Source organism: Siphateles boraxobius, unplaced genomic scaffold, assembly GCF_051911475.1.
Source record: "Siphateles boraxobius isolate OS27281-9 unplaced genomic scaffold, OSU_SipBor_1 33, whole genome shotgun sequence".
NCBI lineage: Eukaryota > Metazoa > Chordata > Actinopteri > Cypriniformes > Leuciscidae > Siphateles > Siphateles boraxobius.
In genome coordinates this window covers 10,385,168-10,397,304 of record NW_027508953.1, presented here as the reverse complement: position 1 = coordinate 10,397,304, position 12,137 = coordinate 10,385,168, and the positions used below count along the sequence as shown (strand labels likewise).

The 12,137-nt window shown below is 37.7% G+C and overlaps 1 protein-coding gene and 1 pseudogene across 2 annotated transcripts; both read left to right on the top strand.

Annotated features, from left to right (window-relative positions):
• The first annotated feature begins 350 nt into the window (after positions 1–350).
• LOC143701808 (homeobox protein Hox-A2a-like) lies at positions 351–2,953 on the top strand (annotated as a pseudogene). Its single transcript, XR_013190166.1, has 2 exons — positions 351–1,477; positions 1,960–2,953. The product of XR_013190166.1 is annotated as a homeobox protein Hox-A2a-like (transcript).
• Positions 2,954–3,249: 296 nt separating this feature from the next.
• hoxa1a (homeobox A1a) lies at positions 3,250–7,040 on the top strand. Its single transcript, XM_077195470.1, has 2 exons — positions 3,250–5,933; positions 6,118–7,040. Exons 1-2 carry the CDS (start codon positions 5,294–5,296, stop codon positions 6,468–6,470), a joined length of 993 nt encoding a protein of 330 aa, XP_077051585.1. The 5' UTR covers positions 3,250–5,293; the 3' UTR covers positions 6,471–7,040.
• Positions 7,041–12,137: the final 5,097 nt, after the last annotated feature.

Sequence of the window (12,137 nt, the reverse complement as noted above, 5' to 3'; positions counted from 1 at the left end):
TTAAATGTGTTTTGGGGGCATGAGGCTTGTCAGTCCCTTTGGCAAGTAAGATTGATCGCGTGCAGGCTTCTAGAACTCTTTGTTTAGTATAAGCACCAAAACATTAAACGACCAAGTAGGCTACTCGTTTCCTAAAGTTTAAACATAATCCGCATATAGGCTGTATTCAGCACAAAAAATGTAAATAATAATAATTCAAACTTTTACTTCACAGAAAGCCAACAGTATTCATAGTAGACTAATGTAAGGGTAGTAGAACGAGCTAGGGCAGAGCATACATTTAAAAAAAAAAAACTTCTACACATGAAAACATCTGGTATCAAGCGTTTGATGAACGCAAATTTGAAGCGTTTTACTTCAGATATTTACTAACAACGACGTAGGTCCCCATCTTAGAGAGCATAATTAAATATACAGACTTTTTATATTTCATTGTATTGTATAAGTGGATAGATTAATAATGTAGTTTTAGAATATATTTCAGTTCGATCATCTTACAGAATGTTCTTTTACATATGAAGCTGTACGTTTTTGTCTAGCCAGTGTATCCTAAGAATCGATAGGCGGAACGTTACGTCAATAGATTTGGGTGGGGGGAAGGCTATATATGATTCCAATGCATTTATGTGCAGTATAAATGGTAAGAGGAGCTGGGCTGAAACCGCTGTCTTTTCAGGTCACATGAGATAAAAAAACAACCCTCTGTCAGTAGGCTAGGCTATAGCAGGCGTAACTTATTTGGCTAATGTAGCCTATTGGAGCAAGACTGATCCACTTAGGCTACTTTATTTGTGATACGAATACACTGACAATGCACGAAGGCAGAAAGGAGAGTCTAGACGCACCGGCGACCGATTTTGAGTCTGACCAGGATGCTTCAGGGCCATTGCCTTCACCATGACACCGAAGAACTTATGTACTTCTGTTATCAGTTAGCCTATCTGTTACTGTTATCAGTGACCTCCCTCTTGCTGGAAGAAGTTCTTCGGATAGATCTGTCAAGCTTTTGAATAAATCCCAAATTGCCATTGGGTAGAGGTAATCATGTGACATGACTTCGCAGACTTTCCAGCCTCTTTCTGAATTCAATTTTGTCAATAGCAAGCAGTCCACATTTGATATGGTTAGGCTATCTTAAAATTATTAGTTTTAATGTTATTGTTTTCTTCAAACGTAAGAGTGCCTTACTTCTTTCCCCCTGTTGACGACTCATTTCAGAAGTCATCAGTCAAAAGCTCAGCACTCACGAACCCTAACTCTCTTATCCTTTCGAGCACACCAAGCTTAAGCCTCAGGAGTCAGCCAAGCCATGTAGGGCCCCGGTACAGCATCGATGGGGTAAGCCCACTGTACGGCAATTCTCTGACCCCGGAATATCCGTGGATGAGCGAAAAGAAGACCAACAAAAGAAATTGTCCCAATACACCAACCGACTCATTGACAACTACAGTGGGAGTCATTTGCTTCTCTCCAAAAGGTGAGTAGCTATAGGAAAACCTAACCGAAAAGAGAATTAAGGTAATTTAAGGTCTGAGAGAAAAAATGAGCATTGTCATATCAATCCTTCTTTGCACTTTCCTCTCGTTGTTTACCTATAGTCTATGTGAAAATTATATAAAATGTTTGACTAGTTCAATTCGAATCAATAAGGTCTTTCTGATGCCTGACGTCTAACGAAGAATGATAGATTACTGTTGTGGCGCAAGGGACGCTCAGGCATTCATTAGAAGATGCTGGTCGGTACTACGCACACACTGGCGATGCTGTTTGCGGTCTACAGTGTTTTTCTTTTTAGTTTATCAGCTTTTTATCGCATGTTACAGGTAACGGTAGGCCCTACATTAACATTTCGATAGAAAAAAATAGGTATTTCCATGTTATACATTGTACGTTATTGAATCTAATTTTGACTATAACAAAACAATTAGTGAGGTCTTTTTTTTTGACTAATTTTTCCAGGCTCACCCGAGCTTCCCGAGGGCGGCTTTTCTAGTGGAGAAGGAGGTTCGCGCCGCCTGAGAACAGCATACACAAACACAGCTTTTGGAGCTGGAGAAGGAGTTCCACTACAGCAAATGCCTTTGCCGACCTCGTCGTGTGGAAATAGCCGCGTTGCTCGACTTCACAGAACGCCAAGTCAAAGTGTGGTTCCAGAACCGACGGATGAAACATAGGCTAATCACCAAACCCATACTTCGCACATCTATGGGGAGCTAAGCAAGACGACTGTCGTTGATGATAGTGGTGAACTGAGGGAGGAGGAAGCCTCTATTTGTGGCCTGCTTCGTGGTAGACTGGGTGTAGAGCGAGAGTCGAACTCTTTACAAAACGACCTGTCAACACTTTCCGGACCGCCCTGTAATGATAACGACACGCAAACTTTTGAAATGTTTTCTAACAGCTTTATGGAAAGAAGTCTGAAAGCTATTACCAGTTAGCCACCTACTGCTCTGGGCAAGGGAACAATAACACACAACCGATGTGCCAGACCGGACAACTGCGGTTCCTCGCATTTTAGATGCGGCTGTGCAGGATTTTAATTCGACCGACTTAAGTTTGTCTGATGCAGCTTCGCCTACACTTTTCAGTAAGTCCCTGGAAAGTCCAGATGATATACCAACGGGATTTAATTTTTTACAGGATTAATTTACCACATCTGATTTACAAAATGCAAACTAATTATTATCAAAGTGGATCAGTGGACAAATGGACGGATAATTCAGGAGTTTTGAAAGTTTTTGTTGTTATTGTTGTTGTTGTTATTAGCAAGATGGGTTATAACCGACACGATTATCATAACATATCGAAGGTAAGATATAAGACCTGGGCGCTGTATTCAGTAATACATTGCATCGGCCTAATTTATAACAGAAGGGGTAGTTTAGATTCCTTGTATTTTTGTATGTTGTCTTTTGCTTATTTTTGTAAGAATAAACACACTTTGTAAATACTAGTTTCAAGAGAATATTCTATTTTAAAATAATAAACACACACACACACACACACACACACACACACACACACACACACATACACACACACGTTGCAACAACTAGTCTATTAGGCCTATTTGTAAGTATATGCTACGAAATGTAAACACGTTATAATCATTACATGAACCAAATTAAAATGAATGATCATATTCACGTCTGAATGTTCCGAGCAGACAATAGGCCTACAGATCGTTTGTGAAGAAAAGTCACAAATGTGTGTGAAATGCACACAGACTTTATATTTTTACTTTTTTTATTTTTATATTTTCACTTAGGCTACATGCTGCAACAATGTAATTAGGGGCCATGGCATCAGCGCTAGGAAACATTTTCTATTTAACGTTTTTATTTAATAAATGTAATTATTTATAATTAAATTTATAAATGTAATTATTTTCTGAATGAATGTGCACTACTTTAATATTATATTGTTTTGTTTTCCCCTTAAACGATACAAATCAATAAAAACTCTATAATTATTCCCACCATATGTGATATTATACATACTTGTATAAACGTTTCAAATGTTATATTTTAAATCGTAAAACCGTGTTCAAGCATGGCTTCTTCGCCAATGGTGCGCTCTTTGTCTTAGACTCTTTTCTCCGCTCTGCGCGGGGAAATGCCAAGATGTTTCTTTCCACAACGGGCTCATAAATCAAAGTCTTTCAGGCAAGCTGACAGCACCAAGACAATCACTGCATGTGAAACGTCTACCCAAATAAGCGTTTTCACTCTCTGTTTATCATTGAGAATTTTTGGATCATGAAGTACAACCCACGTGGACGGTTAATAATTCATTTTTATTGCCGTTTTAACACCCGGCATTAGGATTACACAAACCACTCATAAACTATTTCATTGTGCATGCCATACGCAGTTTGTCTTAGTCTCATTTGAGCTTGTTTTCTTGTCCTCCTAACCTGGCCAATATTGTGATATAAATGCTTTATAAGCATTATATTAAAAACCCTTCTCAAATATTTTTTAATATTAATAAAATATCATTCTAATAAAAGCAGTATTTTTATGTTCCTAAAATCTTCCAGAAAAATACTGTCTCATGTGAATTGACTGCAATAGCCTACTATTGTTTTTTTTTGGGTTTTTTTTGCTTTTAAAATGCATTGGCCGTGAAGCTGTTTTAACGTTCTTGTTTATACTATGTTAATAATCTGGCTTGCTTGTTTAAAAAGGACCATGATTTAAAAAGAGAGTGTTAAAAAGAGGGGATGAGAAACACTAGGCCATCAGAAGCTAGTGGAAAGCGCCATTTTGAGGATTAAAAAAAACATTGGACATCTGTAAGAAATGTTTCCATTTTCATCCACAGGGGGCGCATGTCTCCCTGCTCCATCAGGCTAGGAGATGTATAGTAATACTCTCTCTTGCTTGATAACTGGTCGCTCTTGTTTATGATAACTGATCGCTTTTTGACAACTGATCACAAAACACACATTCAGCAAAACAAGCAATAAAGTTAATTTATCTTATCGAGTAGCCTTTGTAACAAAGTCCATTTCCTTTTTTCCGGATATTGAAATTCACATTTTTTAGTTTTAGACATAAATCGCTTATAGAAGTAGGCTAATAAATAGGCTACAGTGGGCTGGCTAGCGCAGACGTTTTATTAAGTAAGGCTCAGTCTTATTAAAATGTTAAAACATTCTAATGAAAAGATATTAGGCTAAACAAAAATAATACAATCAGTTGTGTGATCAGTTCAGCATTTTTATCTTTTTGACAAACGATGATGCAGCCTACAGCCTAACAGCCTCACAAAGCAGCGCAATTTAATCAGGCTCGATAATAAACCATAAGGGGAAAAATACATTCCCTTTAAATTATTTTCCTGTGGTTCATCTTACCTTATGCATTTCTTCAACATATTCCCCACAACAGTATGTTGATGCTGCCTGGACGTTCTCTGTGAGGCACTTGCTCCTCTGCCAGAGAATCCATCCTTTCAATTGGGGGTTAAGGTTGGCCTACGTCATGTTGATCGACAAGAGGTCGGCATTTACATAAGTCTGGTCTTTAACGACAACCTGTCAGTGCAAGGCCACTTAAGATCAAGATGAGACAGAGCAACTGATCACTGGCTGACCCAGCCCACGTGACTGTCACTGGTCATTCATATCACTATAGCGCGCGGACACCTCCAATTCACGACTGATTGAAGGAGGCAGAAGGGTGGCTCGGCACAACCCCGGGTGAGTGGTGAGACGTTAATCAGTCCCGGGGCCCAAATACCTGTCAGTGTGGCAGTCACGCGCAGAAACGCAGAGGAAGATGCTACAATGAGCACATTCTTAGATTTCTCGTCCATAAGTGGTGGTGGAGACGGAGGTGGCGGAGGTTCGTGCTCAGTCAGAGCGTTCCATGGCGACCACGGACTTTCAACATTCCAGTCATCGTGTGCTGTTAGGGTAAACAGCTGCAGTGGGGACGAGCGGTTCATGTCCAGTAGATCATCACAAGACGCAATTAACCCTCAGCCACATCAAGCCGGCTCGTACCAGTCCCCCGGGACTTTGTCAATTACCTACAGCGCCCATCCAAGTTACGGGACTCAAAGTTTTTGCTCCGGATACAGTCACTATGCCCTAAATCAGGATGTGGACTCGTCTGTTAGCTTTCCCCAGTGCGGCCCTTTAGTTTACTCTGGAAATATTTCCTCCACTGTTGTGCAGCACCGTCACCATCGCCATGGTTACAGTGGCGGAAACGTCCACCTCCATGGCCAGTTCCAGTGTGCCTCAGCCACATATGGTAATAGCCCAGATCAGGCGAACCTGACGTTTGTGGCGGGCTGCTCAAATCCGCTGTCCCCACTGCATGTGTCTCATCACGAAGCATGTTGTTCACCTCTATCAGATGGCGTGTCCACGGGGCAGACATTTGACTGGATGAAGGTTAAACGGAATCCGCCCAAAACAGGTGAGTGCCTGGAGAACTTTCAAATGTCAATGTCTGTTTTTTGACTGATATAATATTTATGCTACGATTGAAAACTAAAAGTGTGTGTGTGGGGGGGGGGGGGGGGGGGGGTGTCTCGACTGAGATACTGAAATTAAATGCATGCGCACTCATTTATTTTTATCTGTTTTTGGTCTCTCTTCAGGGAAAGCTGGGGAGTATGGATTTGGTGGGCAGCCAAACACTGTACGCACCAATTTTACCACAAAACAGCTGACAGAGCTTGAAAAGGAGTTTCATTTCAATAAGTATTTGACTCGCGCGAGGCGTGTGGAGATCGCGGCTGCGCTCCAATTGAACGAGACTCAGGTGAAGATTTGGTTCCAAAATCGCCGTATGAAGCAAAAGAAACGCGAAAAGGAAGGTCTTTTGCCTAAATCTCCGTCCGAACTGAAGGATGGTCTCGAAAAACCCGAGGACGCATCCGAAAAGTCGCTCTCCGCACCTTCCACACCCTCTCCCACTTCCCCGCCTGTTGATGCCTACTCCTCGAATTAAACGTCGTTTGTTCTGCCAACCTGTTATTGCAGAACTGTTACTCTGTGCTACTTTGTGTTATTGTGAAATGACTGTTAATGGTCTTGGGCACCTTGTCAAGCACCTATATAGAACAAGTGGATTGTGCATTTCCGTGCACAGTAGCAAATGCTGCACCTTTACACATGTCTTTTGTCGGACTTGTACACCACTTGTCAAAATGCCTACCTCAAGAACCAAAAGAAATAGCCTAGTGCAATATATTTAAGAAATGTATTATTAAGAGAGATGAATCAACTGTAACTCTCGGCAAATGCTTGTTTGAAGAAACTGACAACTTTTCTGGACCGTGCATAGTGTTAACCCTGAATGTTGTGAATGTGTTGTGAGAACATGATCCGCAATTCTTTTAAGTTGTCGTTGGTCATACTGAGTTTTATCAGTCGGAGATGAAAGCACAAATCTCCGTTAGAAACATGCTTTAGAAAAAGATCAAGATACGGGTGAATTAAATGTGTCAACTAAAAATTCTCATTCAACTTATTTGATCACTGGTTTTTATTAATGTTGATTGTATTAATGCCTGTCGTATCACGCACAGCCACATTTAACTTTCAAAAATATTACTGACAATGTGATAGGCTGCCTTTACATCTGGACCCGACCATCTACAAGTTACATAAAGTTTGCATAAATGTGTTAATTATAATGTTTTTTTTTTTTTTTGGCTGGACTGTTATAGGCTATGTTTGAGTCATCGATTTGCAAAATCTTCCAGCTCACTCTCTGGCTCCGCAACTGATGTATGCGTCCGCGCGTTGTTTCTTCCTCAGGGACAAAATATATTGGCACATGGTAAGCATGTTTATCCACGAAAGAAGATGCTCAGTGCTGTCACCGTCATTCGTGATGACAACCCAATTGACCTGTTAGTTTATCGAAGGCAAACGAAGGACAAGGGGGAAAAAAAGTGAACATCGATTAAATCATCTCAACTATCGACAAGAATGAGTCGGTCTGACCCCCTCCGTGTTGATGACGTGTTTCCTCATATTATATCAGTTTTGCTCACAGAGTGTAGTGAAGCAGTAACAGAGTTGTAACAGAGCAACAGCAATATAAAGAGCAAAACGTCTGAACGACAAATCTGGCCACCCACCCACCCTCTCTCACTCACTCTCTCTCTCTCTCTCTCTCTCTCTCTCTCTCTCTCTCTCTCTCTCTCTCTCTCTCTCTCTCTCTCTCTCTCTCACACATACACACACACACAAGTCGGTGCACTTATCATCATGAGGACATTCCATGGCCGTCTACACCAACTCTACCCCTAAACTTATACCCATCACAGAAAACGTTCAGCATTTTTACAATTTTAATTAAAATAAATATTTGGTATGCTTTTAAGCCATTTTAATTACGAGGACTCTTGAGATGTCACCATAAACCACAAACAATACTCGTATTAATGTATTTTCTCAACTGAAAATAATGCTAAGTATTAGGCTAGTATTCAGTTTAATAGTATTAAATGAGAGAAAACTTTTCCATTCAACTTTATGAATAAGATTTTTCTGTGTTTTTTGCACACCCGTGAACGCGGTGAAAATACTTTGAATAGGCTATTTGTCGATTTGGTTTGTTCTAATGCTGAAATGATGAAAAGTCAATTATAACGCAAAAATGTGACCCTCTTTGCCATTTTTATGCATTTACTAATAGTAATATATTTAATATGCATGGTTGCATTGTGTTAAAGTTTAACAAAGTTAACCACGTAATTTGATAAAAATAACTATAAATAATAAAAATCAACATTTGACAAATAGGCCTAATTTACTAGGCCTATTATATACAATCGAAGTAAAAATCTGAGGAAATAAAGCCAAGTCAATTTAAATTCAAGTGATCTCCATGTCATGATGAGATTTAAATGTCTTCCTTTCGCGTCTCTAATCGCTAGACTTAAGCAGGAAGGCTCGTGACTGTGGAAACATAAATGCTATCATATTCTTTTCCGTTTAGGCACGTCAATAACAAAAAGAAACGTGCTACAAAAAAGTAAGAAAAGTTTGTGTTATCTTCATAGCCTATATAAATCTTCATATTTTGCGATATTTTAAGGTAAATTTGACATTGTTTTTTTTTTAAGGAGACTGATAACAAATGATTAAAAATTGAAATATGTCACTGAAATGTTAATTAAAATGAGATAGGTGATACATTTTTTATTAATTGAGTTATTTAAAGATCTCTTTTAAATTAAACTATTAAATTGGCCTAACTAAAAAAAAAAACCAACAAGAGCAAATTCAAGTAATATAATAATATAATAATAATGTTTATGTTTTGTAAAAAAAAATAATAAAAAACTATTTTTTTATTTCGGTAAAAATGGATTATTTTACGTGGATATTTATTTAAAGAATAATTGTATTATTACATTGCATTAAAGGTTGAACTGACCTTCGAAAGAAAACACCGGGGTCACTGAGAGATAACATTTTTGAGATCTTAACACTGAGTGATTGCTATCATACCATAATCTTTAAAGCGAAAGAGGTCGTCATTTACATCTCTTTATATAAGGAATTCAAATTTACAACAAAAAAAAGTCATGGCACGTTTATAGGTCTACTTAACGCAATTCCATAGCCTATATTGCAATCAATGATTCTAGCTATTAAATATATATGATACAAATAAATAAAATCTACCTATTTATTATATATATAGGCCTATATATTTATATACATTATATAAACCCTTTCCTATTTAATTAAATATTTGTCAATTAACATTCTCTTCTCTCTGGCTGAAAATTAAAAGATTTTATGTGATTGGCCATTGAATTATTAATAAATATATCAACAACACTGCAACACATGTACTGCACGCATTGGCCCATTTGAAATCACATGTCTTCCACAGTCTTTTACTTTGTCTGTGTTTGGGCATGTTGCTGAAGGTGGAACACCTGTTGGTCACTTTGGATTATTAGGTGAGAGAGACAGAGATCATCTAATGCGGATGCTGTTGTGGGTTTAATGTTAAAAACTAATGTCTAACATAAATTAATTTTATCTTAGTGGACTGATCCTAAAATGTATTAATTCTTTTGAAAACTATTGCTCTAAACCTCAAAAAGTGCTATAGCTTTTTGTCTGCATGTTTGGTTTATAAAAAGTTACATTTCACTCAATTCTAATCTGTTCTCTCTCTTTTTTAAAAATGGAAAATATTAATTAAATAATGTACTCACTCTGCATGGAGCCCAAATTTCTAAATCAATTAGTTTTCATATATTTCATATAATATATGGTGTAAATAAGTCAAAATTGAAGAATCAAGACTAAAACCTTTAATTTTCCTGAGGTCTTACTTTGATCAGTCACACTCTTATACTTAGCCTTGACAGTCAGAAAATCCAGCCAGCAAAACAACCTAATGCCAACCTAATATAAGTGGTAGAGTATAAGCATAACACACACAGAGTCACTCTTAACAAAATACATGTTAAGCAACGCATGCACATAGCAAAAATGCACTTATTATTATTTTATTTACACAAAATTAAGAAATACTGGGACTGCAATGGAAATACATGCACTTATCTTGTCTCTGCTCTTTCCATTATGTCAACAAAGAATGCCATATTTTTGTAAGGCAAGGATGATAGGGAAGGAATAAAATAAATATAAAACATCTCTCAAATAGTTTGAGGGAGAAAAAACAAGTATTATTTGCTTAAACGATGCTTGTGCAGCTTAAACTTCAGACTTTTCCTGTGTTAAAAACAATAGCACATACGCAAACATCTCCAAATGTCCATCCCTGCAGTTGACAATGGAAACTGCATGTTAGGGAGCAATGGACAAGACATGTTGTCTCAGGTTATTAGACACCTTAACTTTTCCACAATCTCCTTAGTGTTCTTGTGATTATGTAACCGTCCTTTCAGTAAAACAAATTATGTAATGATAACACACACAGAATATACATATTCGACATAGACATATTCTCCTTGTCATACATGAAACCTATAATTTAACCTAAAATTTATGAGAGCAAAGCTGATATAAGAAGAACATTACAGAGGGGTGTTCAAGCGAGAATCAGAGAGAAAAAGAGAAAGAAATGGGGGGTAGAGAGAGGCAGACAGAGTAAAAAGGACAGAATGAGAGAGGTCCATCCATCACACTGTCTTAACCTCACAGTGACCCCAGCCTGGCAGCCAATGAGGCACCTCTCCTCTGTGCAGGAGATCGGGTAACCGTGGAGATGGACTGAACGTTTTAGCATGCTCTTTTTGTGCAATCTGTCAACACCTCCCAGAACGTCTCGCTACAACTTAACTGATGTGAGTGCCACTACTTGATTGAAATGACTAGACCCACAATAACTTAAAAACACAAAGCATCTTAGATCATATCCATATAAGAACACAACCATTCATATGAGGGGGGAAAAGGAATGCGCTCATACACACACAAACTAATATATAGCCTATTCATATGAGAATATTTCTTATCTGAAAGGTTCATGCTTAAACTGATCATACATTTAGTAATAAACTTGTCTGATGCTTTTTTAAATGTATGGCATAAGAATGGCTGTAGGAATTTTTAGTCATATGCCTGTGCCTGTTACTGAGAGGAGTAATCGTGAATTGACAAAAAGATGAAACAAAGCCTTTTGATTTTCAAAACTATATACAACTTTTGAAACCAAAACTCTACAGAGCTCTGATATGTGTTTGAAGGAGCTTCTGCAAATTCTTGTTCTAAATATATTTACAATAGTCAACAGTCCAGTCAAAGGGCCTGTATGGATAAGCAACTTTAAATAATATAATATCCCTTTTGCACCTTCACTACAAGAAAGAGGGGGGAAAAAAGGATAGGTGATGAAATGTGGGGGAAATTTCCATAGCCAGTTTTTCCCTACAAGCAAAACCAAAGTTCATCAGATAATACTGATTCTGTTTCAAGTTCAGCTCACCTGCACCAATTAGCCCTGAGGAAAAAGTCTTCCTTCCTTGCAAAGAATTCACACACATACACAAGGCATACAAGATCAAAATGAAAAATGACACTCACGCGCCTTTTGACAGGCCTACCATTTAAACATTGTATGCGGATTTGGTGCAATTAGTTCTCTGTGTGACAAGTTGATGATTTGATGCTTTTTTTTCTGTCGTACATGTATAGAGATATTGAGATTTCAGCTGTCAGAAGAGTAATCAATCCATTTAAAAGCATATATCTTGCTTTTTCAAGATAGAATATATATATGTATATATATTGTGTGTATATATATATATATATATATATACAGGTCCTTCTCAAAAAAATAGCATATTGTGATAAAGTTCATTATTTTCCATAATGTAATGATAAAAATTAAACTTTCATATATTTTAGATTCATTGCACACCAACTGAAATATTTCAGGTCTTTTATTGTTTTAATACTGATGATTTTGGCATACAGCTCATGAAAACCCAAAATTCCTATCTCAAAAAATTAGCATATCATGAAAAGGGTCTCTAAACGAGCTATTAACCTAATCATCTGAATCAACTAATTAACTCTAAACACCTGCAAAAGATTCCTGAGGCTTTTAAAAACTCCCAGCCTGTTTCATTACTCAAAACCGCAATCATGGGTAAGACTGCCGACCTGACTGCTG